Source organism: Rhincodon typus, chromosome 8 (assembly GCF_021869965.1).
Source record: "Rhincodon typus isolate 14 chromosome 8, sRhiTyp1.1, whole genome shotgun sequence".
NCBI classification, from domain to species: domain Eukaryota; kingdom Metazoa; phylum Chordata; class Chondrichthyes; order Orectolobiformes; family Rhincodontidae; genus Rhincodon; species Rhincodon typus.
In genome coordinates, this window is record NC_063339.1 from 44,506,772 (window position 1) to 44,530,070 (window position 23,299).

Genomic DNA, 23,299 nt, shown 5'->3' on the forward strand with positions numbered 1-23,299 from the left:
GTCTAGGCCCGAAACGTCAGCCTTCCTGCTCTTCTGATGCTGCTTGGCCTGCTGTGTTCATCCAGCTCTACACCTTGTTATCTCAGATTCTCCAGCATCTGCAGTTCCTACTATGTCCTAAGCAGACAATAACAAGATTAGAGACATGTCTCGAGGCATTGTGTCATAATGTGCAGAGCATCGCAATAAGGTGGACAATTAATAGCTCAAATAGAGATGCATAGTTATGATTTCCTACAGTTACAGAGACATGGCTACAGGTGACCAGGTACAGGAATTGACCATCCAAAGGTATTCAACATTTAGGAAGGACAGACAAATAGGGAAAGGAGGTGAAGTAGCATTGTTAGTAAAGGAATATGAATGCAATAATAAGGAAGGATGTTAGGTCTGAAAGTTATGATGTGGATTTTGAATGGATCGAGATAAGAAAAACCAATGGGCAGAAAACAACGTTGGGGTTTGTCTAAAGGCCCCAAACAGTAGCAGAGATGTAAGGCAAAGGATTAAACAGGAGATTAGAGATGTATGCGATGAGAGTGCAACTGTAACATATATGAACCAACTGGTGAACGAGCTATCCTAGGCTAGTTATAATGCAATGATAAAGGATGAATGAATTAACAATTTTGTGTGGGGCCCATTGGGGAAGAGCAACAATAAAATTATATAATTGCTCATTAAGATGGAGAGTGAAGAAGTTGAATGCGAAACTTGGATCCTGAATTGAAATAAGGTGAACTACAAAGATATATGAGGTGTGAGTTGGTAATGATGGATTGAGGAACCTTACTAAAAGAGTTGGCAGTGGATAGGGAATGATTAATATTTAAGGAATGTGCATATGGATTACAACAATTAATTCTTCATTAGATATTAGAATGAAGTATTAAATCCAAAGAGCAGACATATAAAATTGCTGGAACATACAGCAAGCCTGAGGAATGGGAACAGTTTAGAATTCAGCAAAATAGGGCAAAAAAAATTGATAAAAGGAGCAAAAATAGACTATGAAAGTAAGCTTGCAGGGAACATAAAGAGCTGAGTGTAAAATCGTTGACAAATATGTGAAGACAAAAAGATTAGTGAAGACAAACATTGGTCCTTTACAGTCAGAAATAGAGAAAGTTATAATGAAGAACAAAGAAATGGCAGAAGAATTGAACACATTTTGATTTTGTTTTCACAAAAGAGGATACAATTAATTTGTCAGGAGTGTTAGGGATAAGGGTCAAACGAGAAAGAGGAATTGACGAAAATCAGTATTAGGAAAAAAATTGTGTCAGAAAATTGTTGGGGTTAAAGATAAACGTATCCCCAGGGCCTGATGTTTGCTTCCCAGAATAATTAAGGGAGTTGCCCTGGAAATATTGGATGCACTGGCAGTCACCTTCTAAAATTCGAGAGACACTGGAGTAGTTCCTACAGATTGGAAGATGGCAAATTTATCCCCACTATTTTAAAAAAAGAAGGATGAGAAAAAACCGAAATACAGACCAGTTAGCCTAACATCAGTAGTAGGAAAAATGTTCAAACCTATTATAAAAGATATGATAACAGAATACTTGGAAAACATTTACAAACCTGACTGCCCTGGTCGACCCATTATCTCCACCTGCTCCTGCCCCACTGAACTTATCTCCACCTATCTCGACTCCATTTTCTTCCCCTTGGTCCAGGAACTCCCTACCTACGTCCATGACACTACCTACGCCCTCCACCTCCTCCAGAACTTCCAATTCCCCGGTCCCCAACACCCCATCTTTACCATGGACGTCCAGTCCCTATATACCTGCATTCCCCATACAGATGGCCTAAAGGCCCTCTGCTTCTTCCTGTCCCGCAGGCCCGACCAGTCTCCCTCCACTGACACCCTCATCCGCTTAGTCCTCACCCTCAACAACTTCTGTTTCAATTCCTCCCACTTCCTACAGACAAAGGGGGTGGCCATGGGTACCCACATCGGCCCAAGCTATGCCTGCCTCTTTGTAGGTTACATGGAACAAGCCCTCTTCCGTAGCTACACTGGCCCTAAACCCCACCTCTTCCTCCATTACATTGATGACTGTATCTGTGCCGCCTCGTACTCCCACGAGGAGCTCAAACAGTTCATCCACCTCACCAACACCTTCAACCCCAACCTTAAGTTTACCTGGACTGTCTCTAATACCTCTCTCTCCTTCCTGGACCTCTCTGTTTCCATCTCTGGCAACCACCTGGAAACCGATATCCATTTCAAGCCTACCGACTCCCACAGTTACCTAGAATACACCTCCTCCCACCCACCTTCCTGCAAAAATGCCATCCCCTATCCCCTATTCCCAATTCCTTCGCATCCGCCGCATCTGCTCCCAGGACGAGGCATTCCACTCCCGTACATCTCAGATGTCCTCGTTTTTCAAGGACCGCAACTACCCCCCCCCTCAGTGGTCGAGAACGCCCTCCACCGTGTCTCCTGCATTTCCCGCAACTCATCTCTCACACCCCCTCCCCGCAATAACAACCAAAACAGAATCCCCCTCGTCCTCACGTACCACCCGACCAAACTCCGGATCCAACGCATCATCCTCCGACACTTCCGCCATCTGCAATCCGACCCCACCACCCTTATCTGTTTTCCGGAGGGACCACTCTGCCCGTGACTCCCTTGTCCGCTCCACTCTCCCCTCCAGCCCCACCATACCCGGCACTTTTCCCTGCAACCGCAGGAAGTGCTACACCTGCCCCTACACCTCCCCCCTCACCCTCATCCCAGGCCCCAAGAAGACTTTCCACATCAAGCAGATGTTCACCTGCACATCTGCTAATGTGGTATACTGCATCCGCAGTATGAGACAGAGATGTTGGCCAGGGAATAAGATGATGTGTTGAAGTGGCAGGCAACTTGAAGCTCAGTCTTTTTTGCGGAAAGAACGTAGGTGTTCTATGAAGCAGTCACCCAGGCTATGCTTCGTTTCCCAAGGGTAGAGGAGACCGCATTGAGAGCAGTGACTGCAGTAGACTAGATTGAGTGAAATGCCTGTAAAGTGCTGCCTCATGTGTTTCGGCCCTTGGATACTGAGGAGGGTGGAAGTAAATGGGCAGGTATTACACCTTCTGCGGATGCCAGAGAACATGCCATGGGGCTGTGGGGGTGGTGTTGAGAGTGAAGGAGTAATGTGCCCTGCAGAAGGCTGACAATGGAGAGGTGGAAAATGTGTGTCTGGTGGTGGCATCCCACTGGAGATGGTGGAATTGGATGCTAATGATCCTCTGATGTGGCTGCTGATGGGATGCTAGGTGAGGGCAAGGTGTCCCTGTTGCTGTTGTAGGAAGGAAGAGGTGGAGTGAGGGCTGAAGTGCAGGAGATGGGTCAGACCCGGCGGAGGGCCTTATCAACTATGGTGCTGGGGAATCCTCAGTTGAGGAAGATTGTGGTAATTTCGGAGGCCCTCTTGTCAAAGTTGGCATCATCAGAACAGATGCGACGGAGACAGAGGAACTGGGAGAATGGAATAGATTCTTTACAGGAAGCAGGGTGTGAGGATGTATTGTCAAGGTAACTATGAGAGTGGATTGGTTTGTAGTAGATATTGGTGGCCAGCCTATCCCCAGAAATGGAAACAGATGTCGAGGAAAGGAGGAGTCAGAGATGGACCAGGTGAAGGTGAGAGTAGGGTGGAAATTGGAAGTGAAATTGATAAATTTTTCCAATTCCAGATGAGAGAGGGAAACAGCACCGATAATAATCATCGATGTATCAGAGAAAGAGTTGCGGTTGGGGACCGGAACATGACTGGAACAAAGAATGTTTCACGTACTCAACAAAGACACAGGCATAACTGGGGGTCATGCATGTAGCAATGGTCACCCTTCTGCTCTCACTTTTTTCAGGTCAATTAAAAGAGATGTTCAGGGTGAGGATGAGCTTGGCCAGGGGCAGGAAGGTGGTAGAGGGGCCTGATTCAGTCTTTTTTTCCCAGGACAAAGCCGAGAGCCCTGGGACCATCCTGATAGGGGATGGACATGTAAATTGATTGCACATCCATGGTAAATACAGAGGAGGTGGCTGGAGCCCACAAACAGGAGATTCTGAAGCTGACATAAAGCTATAGAGCAGTCATGGATATAAAAGGGACTGGACAAGGGGAGAATAAAAAGTCAAGTCAAGGTAGGAAGAGATCAGTCCTTTGGGGCAAGAGCAGGCAGAAGCAATGGGTTTGCCAGGGCAGACCTGTTTGTGGATTTTGGGAAGGTGGTAGAAGCGAGCTATGCAGGGTTGGGAGACTATGAGCTTGGAGGCAGTAGGGGGCGATGGAATAAGATTAGTGATTCTAGTGGACACAATGACCAGATGCTCCATGGTGAGGTCATAGTCCATGGGGAAAAAGGAGGAGGCATCAGAGAGCTGGCAACCAGCCTCTGCAACGTAGAAGTCATACAGCAACAGCACCAGCCTTGTCAGCAGGTTTAATTACAAAGTCAGGGTTGGTTCTGAGAGTATGGAGTGCAAGGTTTTTGAGAAGATTTGTAGCTCAGGTTGGGGACGAGGTTTTAAACTTGCTTGCCGAGCCAGTGAGTTTGATTGCAGATGTTTTGTCACCCTGCTAGGTAACATTGTCAGTGCGCCTCCGGTGAAACATTAATGCCTCGGTTTGGGGATGGTTGGCAACTCAGATGACTCAGATCCCTAGGTATCAGGATAGCCCACAAATCAACAACCACCCTACAGTAGCCACTGATGAATGTAAAGGATCTCATATCCACAACTAATAAAACCAACGTAATGTACAAAATACCATTTAAGGACTGTGAGAAACATTACATAGATCAAACTGGAAGAAAACTGACAATAAGGATACACAAACACCAACTAGCCACCAAGAGACACGACCTGTCTGACTGGTCTCAATACACACGGACAAACAAGGACATGAATTTGACTGGGAAAGCACATCCATAATAGCACAAGCCAAACAGAGATACGTGAGGGAATTCCTGGAGGCCTGGCATTCCAACTGGAACTCCATCAACAAACATATTGAACTGGACCCAATATACAAACCACTGAAAAACAGAACCAGAAGGGATGCCAACCACCCCAGCAAACCAAGGCGCACTGATGATGTTACCTAGCAGGATGACTGCAATCAAACACACTGGCTCGCTGAGCAAGTCTACAACCTCAGCACGGAGTGTAGTTAGTTCATGGGGAGGTAGGTTGAAATGGATAACGGGGGTAGAGAAATTGAGGCAACTAGTGTCATGTTGGCAGTTCTTGATGAACAAGTCAAGTGCAGATCAAAGGCCAGAGGGAGAGGTCCAAGTGGAGGGAGAGTGTTAGCAGTGAGCGGGATCTGTGGGATGGGGAATGGACTCTTGTCCAAAGAAATGGGCATGGAGGCGAAGGCAGTGGAAGAAGAGTTAAATGTCATATCCTGCCTGAAATTCATTAAGGTGGAGATGCAGAGAGATAAAACTGAGACCTTGGGTGAGTACAGACCGTTCAACTTTGGAGAGCAGAAAGTCAGGAGGAATGATAAATACATGGCAGGAAGTGGATTGGGAGAAGGGATGGAATCAGAGGGAAGGGGGAGGAGTGGAAGATTCAGGAGGGCCAAGTGTATCTCTTGACATGTTGTATCTTGTATTCCTTGATGCCTGAAAGGAAAGGAAAAAGGTGCTTGTTAGCATGTCGAATGAGCTGGAAGATGAAATTGAACTGGGGAGTACTGCAACTGAGCCAGCATGAAGTGAGTGCTGTTGGAGAGAGAGGTCGAGAGTGTGCATATGATGACGCATGGCACTCTGAGTGTGGATCTCAGAACGTGGCAAGAATGGGTGTCTGTGGTAATCATGGGTGGATTCAAAACACGAAGAATGCAACTTGAGTTGGAATCCGTGTGGGGTGAGTCTGAGCCGGAGACAGTCACTAAGGAATGTGACGTGGCTACGGAAACAGGTTTTAGCAAATGCCTTGTCAAACACCAGGACCGACAGTAAAATTGATGACGATAGAAAAGAAAAATAATTGGAACGTAAATCCTGTCAGAAAGAGGAGCAGAATTTCTTCAAGGTGGGCATGCCTGGAAGAGATGTGACACTAAGTTAAATACTAAATAAAAACCAGAAGAACTGCAGATGCTGGAAATCAGAAACAAAAACAGAAATTCTTGGAAAAGCTCAGCAGGTTTGGTAGCATCTGTAGAGAGAACTAGCTACCATCAATTCTGAGGAAGGATCACTGGACCTGAAACGTTGACTCTGATTTCTCTCCACAGATGCTGCCAGAGCTGCTGAGCTTTTCCAGCAATTTCTGTTTTTGTTTCTGATTTCCAGCATCTGTAGTTCTTTCGGTTTTTATGTAACATTTCCAAATTTGTTGATGACACAAAACTACATGAGTTTGTGAGTTGTGAGGAGGATGCCTGGTGGCAATCTAGGTAAGTCTGTGGGCAAACATGTGGCAGATGTAGTACATCATGGACAAATGTGAAGTTATATACTTTGGTCTGAAAAAACAGGTAGCGTATTATTTAAATGATTATTTAAATGATGATAGATTGGAAAATGTGAAGAAATCTTGCAGACCATTCATTTCATTTCAAGAGTATTTGAGTTCAGAAGCCCTTGGTGAGATGGCAGCTGAAATATTTTGAGCAGTTTTGATCTCCCTACCTAAGGGAGGAAACATTTCAGAAGGAATGCTTAAAACTGGAAAAATGTACAACTTATAAGAATAAAAGCAGTTACTTTGAATTCATGAAGGGACACATGCAAAAGGGAGGTAGAATTAAAGCAAGTCAAATTAAAATAATAAAGTAAAACCAAAGGAAAATGAATCTAAATGTCCAGTTTTATAGTAAATTTATATATATTCTGAAGGTAACAGATAGTTTTTAGAGTTACAGGATGGTATATCAGTGGGGATGAGTGGTGTGTACGTCCTGCAGTGTGTGTGAATTCATGGGTATACCAAATGTCCCAGAAAACCACATTTGCAGGACGTGTCACCAGATGTACAAGCTTGAGCTCTGTGTTTTGGAACTTGAGTAGCGGCCTTGTAAATTTCTCCAGCAATTTCTGTTTTTGTTTAAGATTTACAATATCCACAGTTATCTGTTTTATTATAGCTGCAGTTAAGATGTTGCCCCTGTTTAGGGAGTCTAGAACCTAGTACAGTTTAAAAAAGGGTAATGCTATTTAGGACTAAAATGAGATATTTTTTCACCCAGAGGGTGGTAAATCTTTGGAATTATCTACCCCAGATAGCTCTGGAAGCTCAGTATTTGAATATATTTACAGTAGAGATTGATACCCCTTTGGTTATCAGTAGTGTAAAGGATTATGGAGATAGTCTGAGTGAAGTGTTCGATTCGTCCTGATCTTATTCAATGGAGGTGCAGGTTTGATGGGCTAAATGGCCTACTCCTGTTCCTAGTAGTAGATGGTTCCATTTCGTCTCCACTGTGTCGTTAAATTCTGAAACACATGAGCAATGGGTCATGATCACACCTGTCCACTTCAATTGATTCAGAATGCCAGAAGAGAAATGTTAATACTAAAGTTCAGTTAAAGAACCAGTGGGAAGCGTACTCTGCAAAACTGTGAGTTCCTGACCTGTTACCAACTTTTTCCTTGTTGAGAGGGAGGAGGAAGAAACCATCGTAGATTTTGAACATGATCTTTCCAATTTATATTAAACCTGATGTAACAGCCGTCATTCATTATTGATTGCAATTTGTAATGCCAGTATTACCATTGCTTTCAGGGACAATTAAGAAAGTATTTCTTCCTAAGTCTTACCGGTGAATTGATTCTCTCTGAGTTATGATAGAAATTGATTATAATTAGTTTGAGGTTAATCTGCATGATATATTTTGATAATGGAGTATTGGTTTTTAGGACATAACTCATCAAGATTGGAAGTAATTTACAAAATGCTCAGGTTTCATGTAGGGCAATTGCGTATTACTATTCATACCTCAGAAAATTTCATTTCATTAAGGCATGTATTAAATATGTTAGGAACTATTGCAAAGTTCTGTTGTGTTTACCTTCTAATTACCTGTGAAACGTCTAAATTATTTGTACCAAACTCTCATCGTTAGCTCTCTTCAGTGCCTTACAAGTTGTGGTCCAGCCAAGACCAAAGTGACCTTCACTTCAGGGAATGTTAGCGTCATTTAAGTGCAGTGTATCAGCCTGAAATGATAATTTGCACATTATACCTGTTGGCATACAAAAGTTTGAATTCCAAACCCACAATGGATTATTGAAACTAATCTAAAATGGCAGGTCATAAAACACAGCTTCAGGGCAGACTAAGTAGAAAAACGTTACCTTGAACCAATTTGGTGACTTCAACTAGACAGCATTTATCAACCATATACTCCAGGGTACGTGGCAGTAAAACTAAAATGACTCATTTTCTTGGTTATGGTCCTCCCAAAATGATATTAAGTTGGGAATTTCAAGTTTTTGTACCTCTGCTGATGAAGAAACAGCAAGACAGTATATGACCAAGTCAGAATGGTACATGACTGGAGGGGGAGTGAGCTAGTAATGATGTTTCTGTGATGTAGCTACCCTACCACTCCTTTACTACCAAGGTATATGTGTCAGCAATTCAGGGGAGTCACATCATCGGAAAGTCATTTCAAGGTATGGCAACCTAAAGTGGTTTCGTACAATCAAAGGATAGTTACTGCTCATTTCCTCTAGTCGTGCAATTTCTTGGCTCTTAATCATTTTCCCTTTATCGAATTCCCTTGTGAAAGCAACAATTGCATCTGACTCTAGTCCCCTTTTGTCAAGAAGTGTTTCCTCATGTCACCTTTAGTTCTTTGCCAGCAATTTTAAATTGGTGTCCTATGGTTCTTGAATCCAAACAGTTCTTTTCTATCTATGCCATCAGGACTGCTCAGGATTTTCAATACCTCAGCCAAATCTCCTCTTAATCGTCTCTTCATTTCCCAGATTTTCTTGCAGGATTTGCCTGAAGGTTGAAAGTTGGAATTATAAATTTATATTTTTCTATTTCTTTTAAATTATTGAAGTCTTGAGAGCTGATAATCTTATTTCTATAGTTCAAGGATTTACTGAACAGAATTTTATTTTTAAACTGTGCTGATTAATCATGAGTACTTCAGATCATTTTAATTATGTGGCTCATTGCTCCTTCCAGCAGTTTACAGTCACAGTACCAGCAGTAAAAAGAAATACAGATAATGTAAGTCTAGATTGATATGCTATTTTGTAGTATGGGTATCACAGATTTAATCAAATTCTGACTGCCTCTAATGTCCATCTCTGGAAGGATGCTACTTCATAGTGTTAAGGAGTGACATCACTGTCTATTTCCTATTCCCCCATTATAAGAATACTGAAGCTAATTAAAATATACCTGTCACCATAACTACCATTGGATGCAGACTCAGCTTAATTTGTCGATTGTTCCTCAAACTTTTGTTGGTCTGTACAGTTTAATTCTAATTTTAGTGTTATAGTTATCATTGGAAAAGGAAAAAATGAGACAAATTTATGTTTTACTCTCTGACTGCTATGCTATAGCTAACAAGTATTTTTGAAATATAAACGAGAGGAACATTTTATATGTACTTAGCATTTTTAACTATTTTCTTAGGTGGACAATGAAACCAATGTTCTTCAGGATGGCTCACTTGTTGATCTTTGTGGAGCAACACTTCTGTGGAGAACAGCAGATGGCTTGTTCCATACTCCAACCCAAAAGCACATTGAGGCTCTTCGACAGGAGATAAATGCTGCGAGACCTCAGTGTCCAGTTGGGCTTAACACTCTAGCATTTCCCAGCATTAATCGAAAAGATATTGTGGAAGAGAAACAGCCCTGGGCTTACCTCAGCTGTGGTCATGTCCATGGTTACCACAACTGGGGCCATCGTAGTGACACAGAAGCCAATGAGCGAGAATGTCCTATGTGCAGAACCATCGGACCATATGTGCCTCTTTGGCTAGGCTGTGAAGCTGGATTTTATGTGGATGCAGGACCTTCTACACATACATTTAACCCATGCGGACATGTGTGCTCTGAGAAAACAGCAAAATATTGGTCTCAAATTCCATTACCCCATGGTACTCATGCATTCCATGCAGCATGTCCTTTCTGTGCTATACAACTTAATGGAGAGCAAGGCATCATTAAACTAATTTTCCAAGGACCAATTGACTGATGAAGATTTGAACAAGGGCAAAAAAAAACTCTTTTGGGAAATACTGTGAAAATAATCTGCTACTGTAGCTGGATGCCCACTTGGCGGATGATTGACATAATTATTTTTGGAGGAATTGGGAGGGCAAGCAGGTTGGTGTGGGATACAGTTAATTGTGATGTGGATAATAATGATTAATAAATGTTTTACGGGTGCAGAATTTGGAGAGCCATTCGTAAAAGCTACAGCTGAAAAAATAAAAGTTACCCTTTTGCTCTAACCTATTTTGCTACAGTGTGCCCTTTGTATAGTTTTATAATTTATATGATTTTAATATATTGCGTGTATATTGAATGACTTGTCTCGGTGAAGCTGTAAATCATTTTATGGCTTTTGCGTAAACTTGGCAGTAAAGTATTTACTTATTTAGATTTGCTCTCTTTTAGCAAGAATGTATAGCGCTGATCTGCTCATTAACTATAATTTGATTTCATTTCTCAGGTGTGCAGATAAATGATTAGCTAAGCTCTGCACCAGAGATCAGTGGCAAGGTGGATATTTGTCATAATACTGAAGTATTCTTCAAAAGCTTTGCACATCTTTTGCAGTAATGTTTCTGAAATTCAATGCAATATTGTACTTTGAAATTATTCTAATTTTTGAATGATGAAATGAGCTGTGATGCCCTATCCGCACGTCAAAGAAAAATTTGTTACAATTTAATTGAAACTGAATGAATATTTGTTTTAGTCTTGTTTTACAATTATTTTTCCATTTGAATTGCATCTTCAGTGTGCCATTAAATACTACATGAAATACCAATAATTGCTGCAGATTCCAGTCTGTTGCCTCTCAGCTGTGTACTGTTCAGTTCTGCTGTATAATGCGTTACCAGTTTCAAGTACAATGTTTACATAATTTCCAGTAACAATTCTGATGCAGCTTTTATTGATTATCATTGTACAAACGAGCAAAGTAGCAGCATGAATGTTAACAGTAACAGCTGTGGACATACCTCCTGGAAAATTGTGGTAAATTGAACTATTTGCAGAGTTTAATCTATAATTTAAAATAGTTGACAGCTAACCTATTAATAATGCAAACATAACATTTATGAATCTTTCCTTTTTCAAGATTATTTTGTAATTTTTTTTGAGAGGGTATATAAATTAATATGTAAGAAAGTTCTGATGCAATTTTGTTTAATGCTGGCTCCTTTAAATTGAGTGAAAATAATCATGGTAAACACAAAATTATTGCTTCAGGATCCAAAAAATATGCAGTTCTCATTCTCACTATTTATTTTGTCATGACTTTTGAGGAAACCCTAAAAAAGTGTTGTCATCACAAAAGTTTTGGATGAAACAGAACTTCTTTAACCAGTCTCAAAACAGATGCACGCCTAATTTAATTTATAAAACTAGTTTGATGTATATGATGCTTGCAACTGTTTCATTGAGGTCTAGTTACAGGTTTGCATATCTGGTTTGTTATATGCAATTGTACTGTTTATTTGCTTATTATGTACAGAATAATTTTGAATTGAGTAACGAGCTTCTTACCATGGTGCTATCCATGTTTTATTGCATTTTCTTGATTTAAATGTAAATTAAAGTCGAGTGACAAGATTTTGCCCATTAGATTCATATATTTTAATCTTGTACTATCACTGGTACTTTTCACTGCAAGTGATTTTATTTTTCTTCAGTCCAATTAAGATTAATATATTTACTCTCCATGTTATATTTTATAACACTGTTGGTTGTATATAATTTAGCTGTTACCATTTTCAAAGGAAATACACAAGATACTAAAAGGTTTGACCTGTATTTATTGCTAATATGCATATAGAAAGATTAGCTCCATTATTACTAATGAAGTTATTATAGTGAGGCGTTGAGTACTGAACAATACCATGATAACTCTTGCTGGCAAAATTTCAGCAAATACAGTATTACACAATAATCAAGTTTCTTTAAAAAATGGGGAAAAAGTTGTAGTTAATTTTTATCACTAACGTGCATAAACATCAACCTTGTCACATGACTGGAGCTAATTCCCATCTGTTGTAACTTCTTTGTTAATTTAATGTCAGTAAAGACATGGCCTTTTTGATCATTTAACCTACCAGTGTTAATTTCTATACATACAGAATGAAAAGCTTTCTGTTTAAATTATCTGAATTTTGCCTCTCAAGGTGTGTGCACATTGAGATTTCTCTAGTTAAAATACAATAGCTTTACTTAAGTTTGGTTTGGAAAGAATTTTGTTGGTGCCTAAGATGCAAACTGATTTTTTGTGATGTATTATCACATGCTAATAAAGGCTTTTTTCAGAAACAGTTATGCATTGGATGTAATTTGGTTTGTATGCTGGATCTTTGTATTGCATTCATTCTATATAACATTGTACATTGCAACAAATAGGTTTCATACTGGGGACATAAATATTAGAAGAACTTATTCCGTGTTACTGACTCAACAGTTACTTACTCCGTGCAACAATACCTTAATTTTTGCATTCAAATGAAATTTTTTACTTTAAAAATGCAACATCTACACCCACGCTAGCCAAATTGTTATCTCTGTTCTATGTTTTTGACTAACAAATGTAAAACATGTGGAGGTAACTTGTTGTATAAGGCAGGCAGTATTGAGTGGATCAGCAAACCATCATACATTTCTGGTTTTCAGTTCATTGACTTCAGTGGAAAAAGTATAGGGTGACTGATCTGATACTACTAATTTTATGCCATTGCCAAATGTTAAAATTACTATCTTGATAATCTCAGCTTTGAATTGTGCATAGTAGCATCCTTAAAAATAAAAAATATACATAAGTACCTTGTTTTGACAATGTTCCTTAAGCCAGTTGACTTGAACCAAATGTCCCACTAAATTTCTTCTATTCTTTGTTAATGCTGTAAAATTCATTCCCATGAGCCAATATATTTGCACATCTGTGTTGAAATCAGTCAGTACTGGTTGACTTCAGAGAACATTCCCCTTTGTATAGCAGAGCCTTTTTTTTGAGTTAAACTGTTTGTCAAGTTCTAAAAAAGTGTTCTGTGATTCTTAGAAGTGGACTCTCTCCCTTAAACAGGTTTAAACGGATTATGGTTTGGATCCTGAACACTTTGTTTTGGTGTATGAAAGTAACATTAAGCCTATGAAGACAAATTTATCACTACTGTTTACAAGCTTCTAAATCACTTGAATACTAAGCTTTATGCACCGTTTTTTAAGAATCTGTGAGAGAAAAACGTAGTCAACAATACATTGGGTATATGACCAGTTTACTGATAATAATCAAACATATTATTTTCCACTGTTAGGAGTGAATTGCAAATTTTTACCTCAATTGAAAATATTCTTGAACATGACTGTTACCATACTTGGAAAGAATCCAAAGTCCAGTTATATATTAGCTCAATCAAAAATCCTATGCATAATATAATCTATTATATCCAGACTAGAAATGATTGAACACTATTTTATTATATTGAGATTATTTATTTGTAATCCTAATTCCAGCACCCCCTACTAACTGAATTCAAAGTATTGGTTTAAATCAGACAGCTGTGATGAAATTAAGTAAATATTTACTTGAGAAGTTAGACTATTATATATTCAACTGACTCCAAACTTACCTCACAAATGCCATACTTCACTTCTTCCAGAAAATTTTAAATACCTGAAACCGTGACTTGACACCTCCCTACCACCTTTCCTGTGACTGATGTTCCACCCTCCAACAAACTTGACACTTCCTTCCCGCATTACTGATCCAATGCATCCCTTTCTCCTGCTCTGGACTTGATGTGCCTCAGCCTCCATCTTAGCACTTGACACCCATCCTCTCCTAGCCCCTCCTAGACCTTATTTCCTCATTGAGCTAACCCACCCTAAACATGGCATCACTTACCTTAGCACTTTTCTCCAGTACCCTACCCCATCCACTTGTCATTCTAGACACTTGGCATCCTACCCACTTGGCACCATATCCCACCTGGTACCCTACTTATTGGCATACTACTCCCCCCTTGCTTTTAGTACTTAGCATTGTTTCAGCAGCTGTCAAAGTGATTCTGGACCTTTAAGGTCAGAGGTCGCATGACACCAAGTTGTAATCCAACAGGTTTATTTGAAATCACAAGCTTTTGAAGCACTGCTCCTTTGTCAGGTGAAGTGAAAAGAAGTACACAGGCACAGAATTTATTGGCACAGAGATCAAGAGATCATACAGATGGTGTGAGTGGAATGTCGACAGGCTGAATAACAAGTTTTTGCAGGTGATTGAAAGTGTCAGACGGTGTAAGTAAAGTGTCAACAGCTGAGCAGCAAGTGAAGTGATGACCTACGATCCAATTAATTGAGGCAGAGATAATTACAAAAAGTTAAAAATAAGATTGTGCTAGAGACAAACCAAATGGCTGGGATAACGTGATCGGTGTAAGTGTTGCATGCTGAGGGTCTAACCAAAGTAACAAGTAATCCAGAACTGAACAAACTAATTAAGACAGAGCGATCATAACAAATTATTAATTTGACACCATCACCTTGATAACTTGTTATGATCTCTGTACCTTAATTAGTTTGTATAGTTTTGCATTACTTGTTATTATGGTTAGACCCTCAGCATGTGACTTTTATACCTGTCATGTTATTCCAGTCATTCGGGTTGTCTCCAGCACCATTTTATTTTTAATTTTTATAATTATCTCCCTGCCCTCAATTAATCGGATCATAGATCGTCCCTTCACTTGCTATTCAGCTGTTGACACCTTACTCACACCGTCTGACACTTTTGATCACCTGTATAGACTTGTTATTCAGCCTGTCAACACTCCACTCAGGCCATTTGGATGATCTTTTGAGCTCTCTGCTTATAAATTCTGTGCCTGTGTGCTTCTGTCTCTTCACTTCACCCGACAAAGGAGCAGCGCTCCGAAAGCTTTTGATTTCAAATAAATCTGTTGGACGACAACCTAGTGTCATGTGACTTCTGACCTTGTCCACCCCAGGCTTATCAACCCAGAGCTCAAACCGTTTGTTGAACACCAGTTCCCTGGTGCTAATCATTTCAACAACTACCATTTTCCTTCAAGGGCGATGTTTTCTATATCCTCTATAATGAAGACAAAAGCTAGATATTCATTGATCATATATCTTTTTTAGTTGGTATAGAAATTCTCGGGTAGTTTACTCTCATAGTATAATTTATTTGTTTTAATTAACTTAATTTTATATTCGAGCCTGCCAGTCATCTTTGCTTAAGTTTGATTTTCTTTTGCTACTTTAATCGACCCTGGATGATAAATGCTCCCGTTGGACTTTTTCTTCTTTACAGCAGGGATGCGTATTGTGAAAAATCCCTTTAAATGTTTGTCACTGGTTTGCAACTGATTTATCTCCTAGCCTAATATCCCAGTTCGCTTTAGCTAGTCCAAACTTCTTGCCCTTGTATTGGCATCTTTAAAGTTTAAAATAACAGTCTTAGGCCCACTCTTTTCCCTTTCAAACTAAATGTAAAGTGCAATCATGAAATCATCCCAGCCTGAACGATATGTGTGAGTTGGCTAGTGATGAGCTATTCAATGGAGAAAGAGCAAGAAGCCCCATTTTCCAATCAAGTATTTAATGGCAAGCTGAGAGATTCTTACTAATGAGTGACAAGAGGCCTTTAACATCTTATTATTTCCTAATCTCACCTCACTAATATATAGTCTACCATTCTCCCATCCACCAAATGGAAATTAGATGGTGACAATTCCTGACATGAAAATTAGTGGTTAGCTGATGACTCCAGCTCACCACAAACTCGTCTTGACAACGATCTTGGAAACCAATCAGTAGCATCTCATGGCACACTCCATGAGCGATGATGACACACAACCCCTGTCTGTGAAGGTTGGCATTGAACATGTACTATTCTCACTGCATCATAGCATGCCTCCAAACCATTTACAGCGTGGTTCTGTACTTCACTGCTGAACTTTAGAATACACTGGCGCCGTTCATTGGAATTTTGCAGCAAGGGCACTTTGCACACAAGGACAGACACTCACTTAAGGATTTGACTAGGCTATATCTCATAGATCCTTGCTTGCTCTCTTGGCACTGGCTCATTTTGTGCCTAATTTGATGCCAACCACATCTCTGGCTTGACTTTCTGTTTAGTGCTCTCAGCCAGTGCTTAAGAATCTCTTGTCTTGCTCTTTGGTACAGACATAAAACGAGTCAACTTATCATGGTAGTCAACTATGATCAGTCAAGGGAGTGGACATGTTGCTCTATTGGATTTTGCTATGTCAATCTCACACGTGTAGCATGTGCCAACAGCCTACGTGGCAAGCACACAGCAGTTGCATCAATCAATTGGCCATGCATCAAAGCCCTAAATTTAAGGGGAGTGGTTTTCAATCTGGTCAAGGGGGCGCTGGTACAGTAATTCATGGGCATTGTCCAGTCTCAGGTCAGGGGTTTGGAAAAGGTCAGTCGACCACTAATGGTGGAACCAAGTCAAGGAGTTCATACCACTTTATCCTGTGAAGTGGACCACAAACAGTCCTTCAGATCCAGTGCAAATAATCAGGGGATTCAGGGTAAATCAGACAGAGAATGGCACAAGGATTAGTCATGGGTCTGGTCAGTCATCAGTCAGGACTGTCCCTCCAAGTTGGCAGGGGAAATGGCAGCAGTCAGTCCTGCAGGTCATCTGAATTAAAGTGAATGGCATTATCAGATATATCATTGCAATGGGGAAATAAATGCTGGGGATGAAGAGGTACAAAGAAGGTGAAGGGGTGGAATTTCTAATTATAAGGAGGAGAGACACAGTGTATAGTAGGATGTGAAATATGGCAAGAGAGGCATGTAATCTGTGGTCACAACTAATGGCCTTGACATGGATACTGTACAGCATGATGGTGAGCATGACTCAACTGTAGGGCCAGATCTTACAAAGCAATGATGAGAATTGCAGATGTAGTTCCAGGTAGTGTGTGGAACACATGGAGGATCGGTACTGATGGGCTAGCCAGAGTGCGCCAAAAAAAAGGAAAATTCAGATTCATGGGTCCCAAGACTCTATCTGCATTGCCTTCCATATTCAATCAACTCGAAAATGCACATTGTAAAACAAAAATGGCCACAACCATACCCAGAGTGGATGGAGTCAGTGCTTTTTTATTTTCTGTTTGAGCACGCAGGCTGTACTTGTGAGCGATGTAAGGCTCTTCAAGTGGCAATTGCATTAATTAGGCACTTTCATGGTACAGGTTGAAGTCATCTGTAATCATTATCTTGCATGTGAAATATGCACAGTATCCAAATGCGTGGAGTACAAATTCTGATCACGAGCAATCTTAAACATGTGTTTAAGACTGAAGTCATTACAGATTGAAGGTAGTTTTTTCTATGAAGCAGCAGTAATCCAGGCAACCTTAAAAGTGGCACCCGTTGGCCACAAAGCGCAAAGATACTGCAAGATCTCAAAGACTGCAAGGGCGCACAGAACTGATTCCCTCATGTTGAACTGTAAGCATTCACCAACTTGCTTTTATATGCAATTATGCCTTTTGTGGGTAATGTGAGGATGGGAGGACAAAGTCTCAGTACTCATGTGTACTTAGAATCTCCTGCTGGCTGTCTGCTACATGATTGATTCAATGACCAGGTTAATGTCCTCTGTCAAAGTTACATATAGAGGCATTCCACAGCCCTTCTTTTTAGAGTGATCCATGTCCCACTGTATGGAAGAGCATGCTAAACCCTCGTTTGTGAGTGATGTAAATTCTAGGTGCTCACATTACTAAGGACATGTTATTTTTATTTGATTCCCAGATAGGTTCATTGCAAGCATGACTAATGGACCCAGCCACAACAGCATTTATTCCCACAGCTCCTGCGATACAACAAAGGCACACGTAAATGGAGGAGGAACAGATGTGCCAACAAGTCCAGGATCAGCACTAACCTCCAGCTGAACGCCATCCACATGAAGAGTTTGCAGCCAAAAGTCCCCTCAGGATGTGCAGGAGGTAAAGGAGGACCAGAGTCTAATGTCCTTGATGCTATTTCCTCCAGATGAGTGAGGAACAGTGTTGCTACATACTGATGACGTCCTGGATACTGTCACAGCATTATGCCAACTTGCTACATAGGACCTGCGATATGAAGGAGTGGATAACTTTCCAATCCCAATGGCCACTAAGTGCTGACCTTTTGTGCAACTGGATCCTTCTAAGGAGCTACTGAAAACCTGTATGGGATCTCTCAATCTTTGAATCACGAATATATCAAAGTTTTTACCAATGCAGTTTGTGCCAGGTCATACCACTCCCATCTCATGTGAAGTTGGTGTTGCAGCCGAGGCAGTAAGCTATGGCAACAAAGCTTCCCCATGTGCAATGTGTGATAGACTGAATGCAGTTTGTGTTGAGAAGACCATTTCATTATGCATCTAATTCAACAGTAGAAAGGGCTTCCATTCTATCAATGTGCAAGTCATCTGTGATCATCAGTACCACATTTAGAAGCCTCTGCCCGATACCTTGGGAATTGTCATGATGCAACAAGCCAGACAGGATTTGATTGACACCTTGTTCCAGTGACGAAAGTCATGTACCGTGATCTTTCATTGGTTGTAAATTTGTTGCTACTTGAAAGATAAGCAGTCTGTTTCTGTTCTGAGAGACAAATGGAGGTTCTGTTTATTTGTTTACTATTCAGTCTGCTGTTGCTGAATAAAAGTGAATAATTTGAACGTTTGAAGGCTTCCCTATTTGTGATAGTTTCACATTGAACAATTACAAGAATTTAAGCTACATTGGTCATTAAGGTAAAAGATAGTAATGACTTTGAAAGGACTTTAAGATGAGATGAGGCTAAGAACAGGTAAGCTGAATGGCTTACAGCCTAAATTGTGATAGATGTGAGATGGCATCCTTGTATGTGCAATGAGTGGCCAACCATTCCAACTACGTGTCCTGGGAAGCATTAGTTTATCGAATCAGAGATAGTAGGAACTGCAGATGCTGGAGAATCCGAGACAACAAGGTGCAGGGCTGGATGAACACAGCAGGCCAAGCAGCATCATAGGAGCAGAGAGGCTGACGTTTCGGGCCTAGACCCTTCATCAGAAAAGGGGGAGGGGAAGGGGGTTTTGAAATAAATAGGGAGAGAGTGGGAGGCGGATAGAAGAGGGATAGAGGAGAGGATAGGTGGAGAGGAAACAAACAGGTCGAAGAGGCGGGGATGGGGCCAGGAAAGGTGAGTGTAGGTAGGGAGTTAGGAAGGGGATAGGTCAGTCCAGGGAGGACGGACAGGTCAAGGGGGCGGGATGAGGTTGGTCGGTAGGAGATGGAGGTGCGGCTTGAGGTGGGAGGAGGGGATAGGTGGGAGGAAGAACAGGTTAGGGAGGCAGGGACGAGTTGGACTGGTTTTGGGATGCGGTGGGGGGAGGGGAGATTTTGAAACTTGTGAAATCCACATTGATACCATTGGGCTGCAGGGTTCCCAAGCGGAATATGAGTTGCTGTTCCTGCAACCTTCGGGTGGCATCGTTGTGGCACTGCAGGAGGCCCAGGATGGACATGTCGTCTGAGGAATGGGAGGGGGAGTTGAAATGGTTCACGACTGGGAGGTGCAGTTGTTTGTTGCGAACCGAGCGTAAGTGTTCTGCAAAGCGGTCCCCGAGTCTCCGCTTGGTTTCCCCGATGTAGAGGAAGCCACACCGGGTACAGCGGATGCAGTATACCACATTGGCAGATGTGCAGGTGAACATCTGCTTGATGTGGAAAGTCTTCTTGGGGCCTGGGATGGGGGTGAGGGAGGAGGTATGGGGGCAGGTGTAGCACTTCCTGCGGTTGCAGGGAAAAGTGCCGGGTGTGGTGGAGCTGGAGGGGAGTGTGGAGCGGACAAGGGAGTCACGGAGAGAGTTGTCCCTCCGGAAAGCAGATAAAGGTGGGGAGGGAAAGATGTCGGTTGTTTTCCCACAAGGTGCATGGCGATGGGCAACTCTGGACTGCCAATGCTTAACTGGATGCATGATTGGATTTCAAACGTGGTACTGGCGCTAGGCATCCTGGGATATCCTGGAATTGAAAGATCACACCTACAGCAGGGCACCATAGAGATTTCATGCTTACGTAATGAGCTGAGTTTAGGACAACAGCGCAAGAGAACTCACTAGGTCTCACGGAAACAAATTCTCCATGAAACTTGCCAAAATGACAATTCGTCAATTCTGCCCAAGCCTATTATAGCCTGTACTCTGGTTGGTTCCAGAAAGTGTCTATGAACCACATCTGAGATAACAAGGTGTAGAGCTGGATGAACACAGCAGGCCAAGCAGCATCAGAGGAGGAGGAAAGCTGACGTTTCGGGCCTAGACCCTTCTTCAGAAATGGTTATTCAATTCAGAACCACATCTTTTGCTTTTACACTATTCAAAAACTCTATCCATTTTTCACAAATCTCCTTTGCAACAGAAAAGTCTTCTAGAATAATAAATAGATCACTGGATATATCAGAATTATGAGAAAAATACAGTCCCAGCTTAAGGACTAGAATTTTAACCTGCCTCCTTCCTCACACAGTGATAATGGGGCATTAGGAGTTTAGTTTTAAAAACACTGCATCCCAGCTAGCTGTATCATTTACAGAAGCAAATCAGCTCATCAATCAGGCTCCTATTAATAAAATTCAAGTCCTATAGCCTTAACTCTGAGGACTAGATGTTACAAAGATATTTGATTCCCTGTTTGTTTTAGAGGACAGGAAAAGAAAGGAAGTGTGAATTTTTCAGCGATTTGCTATAGTGAATTCCGCTATGCGTACTGCCATAACCCTAGTAAGTAATTCCATAATTTTTGAACAACTGTATTCGGAATGACTCACGTATCCCAGTTTAGTTTGTTTTTGATGAGTAATGTGGTATAAAAACATCTTTACTGAGCAATAAGTACTTATTATGTGTGTTGTCGTTTTATATTAAGACCTGTAGTTAATTAACAGTTGATCTGAATCTCAGAACAGAATTCACACAGGGCCTGCTACATTTCATAATTGTGACTTGTGACTTGCTAGATATGGTAATATTGCTGGAGTAATGCCTGATGACAGCTGCTAACCTACAGGTATGTTGACAGTATATTATTCTGGGCCACTGAATCTGTAGGCTATTAATCTTGAAAAACTGAAAAATATTGACGATTATTGCCAGTGGCTAGCTACCAAATGATGAAATTGCATCAATATATTAATTAATTTAAACTATGTAAAAGATGACTATATAGCAACCAAAGAATGACATCAGAAATTCATCAACTCTGGGGCAAAATTCAACTTTCACAGAGCACAAAACAGATACTAATGGAACAACCAACCTCTGATTCCCCTTCATAATGTTCCCTTATTTTGGTGTTGAACATGATTAATTATCAAAGTTATAAGGGAGATCAGAAAGAAAGGGGATACTTGAAATTTAAGATTCTCTGAATATCCTGCAGTTTTAAATGGCAGAGCCCTTTAAACTTTTTCTGTCCAGTTTCTCCCAGTGTGCAGCCTGATTGACAGACTGGAGGCCTCTTGGATGGGAAGCCTGCTTCACCAGGCTGCAGTGTATGAGAGCAGATAGGCGTAACAGGGCAGTCAGAGTGGTTGTGGAATACATGAGAATGGTGGGACGTTGAGGAGGGTCAGTAGGTGGTTGTGTAGATGGTTGAGGACATGATGTCCAAGGAAAGATTCAGTGTTTGTTAGCAGTCAGTGATACATGGTGGAGAGAGGGGAATTGCAAGAAGTGGTGTTCAAGGTGAGTCTATGGTCTGATGTTGGTAACAATGGTGATTGATGGATGAGTGGAGCAGATAAATCACAGAAGCGATGGTTTATTGGCTGGCCGGATCTAAACGAAGCACTCCAAATTCAAAAGCAGTATTGCAAATACAATCACCAGGTGGATTCTGGTCTTCTTACCTGCACCTGCCAGGTTAATGCCTGAGAAACCCAGTCTCAATGATATAAAAATAAAATTATTTCAAATGAAGGTGGATGGCCTCAATATAATATTTAAATGACAAACCCACTTCCATCAGTTGGATTAGACCCTACCACTTGTCCTGGCAGTTTTAATGCTGTAAGCAGAGAGGTTTGAGTTGGGAATCTCAGATTTTTCCATTTTAACCTCACCCAATCGCAACCCACTCTTTTCCGACTTATTGTTTTTGTCTCAGCTTTGATTTATATTTATTTGCAAAAATGTACTTTATTCATAAATAATCCACGAGTACATCACAAAACAGTTCCAAGTCAGACAATACAGAAAATACAATTTTAAAAAATCACATTTTTCACTTGAACATTGTTTTCTTAGGTGTCTCCATCCAAATGCAAAAATGGAATATTTACTAATATGAGCAGAACAGTGTACAAACTACAAGGGGTTCGATAAGTTAACAGCCCTTTGGCACATTATGGGAGAAAGGCCTAGGACAATATCTTTCTCCCCTTTGATGGCAGTGACAAGCTTTAATGCATCCCTCAACATCTAGTCCTGGATCTTCGAATGTGCCTGTTTGTAATACTCAGTCAAAGCCAAAAGACCAAAGAACATCTTTCACTGAGTGGATGGTCTTCGGGCTTGATTGATATTTGTCTCGGTGTGCATCCTAGGGAATAGACGGAAGAGTGCAGAGTCCTGTGTTGTGGAGCTGCTTGGACCAACAATCAACAAAAGCCACTACATCTCTTCCCAGACCTTCTTTGCAAAGACACACTGCAGAAAGGAGTGTACGATTCTCTTTTCACCAGAGCAGATGTCTCGCGGACAGTATATGATGATGCAGAGAGCCTGGGTGTACATGAAAGACCTGACAGAGAGTGCCCTTCCCACCACCAGCCAAGCAACTTCTTGATGCTCATTGGAAAGTTCTAGCAATGAAGTATTCTGCCAAATGACTTTGACAGTCTCGTCAGGGAACTGTCCAAGAGGGTGGACTGTTCCCTTTCCCTGTAGAGCCTTGAAGATATTATATGCTGACTACTGCCCGATGGGCTTGTGGGCAAAGGTGTTTCTCTTTGCAAATCTTTTTATAGGGGATAGGTAATATGATATGGTCCAACA

General features: G+C 41.1%; 1 protein-coding gene across 1 annotated transcript in view; it reads left to right on the plus strand.

Moving 5' to 3' along the window:
* Positions 1 to 12,530, plus strand: part of LOC109927351 (E3 ubiquitin-protein ligase pellino homolog 2) — a 50,042-nt gene extending 37,512 nt beyond the window's left edge. The window contains exon 4 of the mRNA XM_020527343.2: positions 9,626 to 12,530. Coding sequence (XP_020382932.2) covers positions 9,626 to 10,192 — 567 coding nt within the window. The 3' untranslated portion in view covers positions 10,193 to 12,530. The remainder of the gene's footprint in view (positions 1 to 9,625) is intronic.
* The last annotated feature ends 10,769 nt before the right edge of the window (positions 12,531 to 23,299 follow it).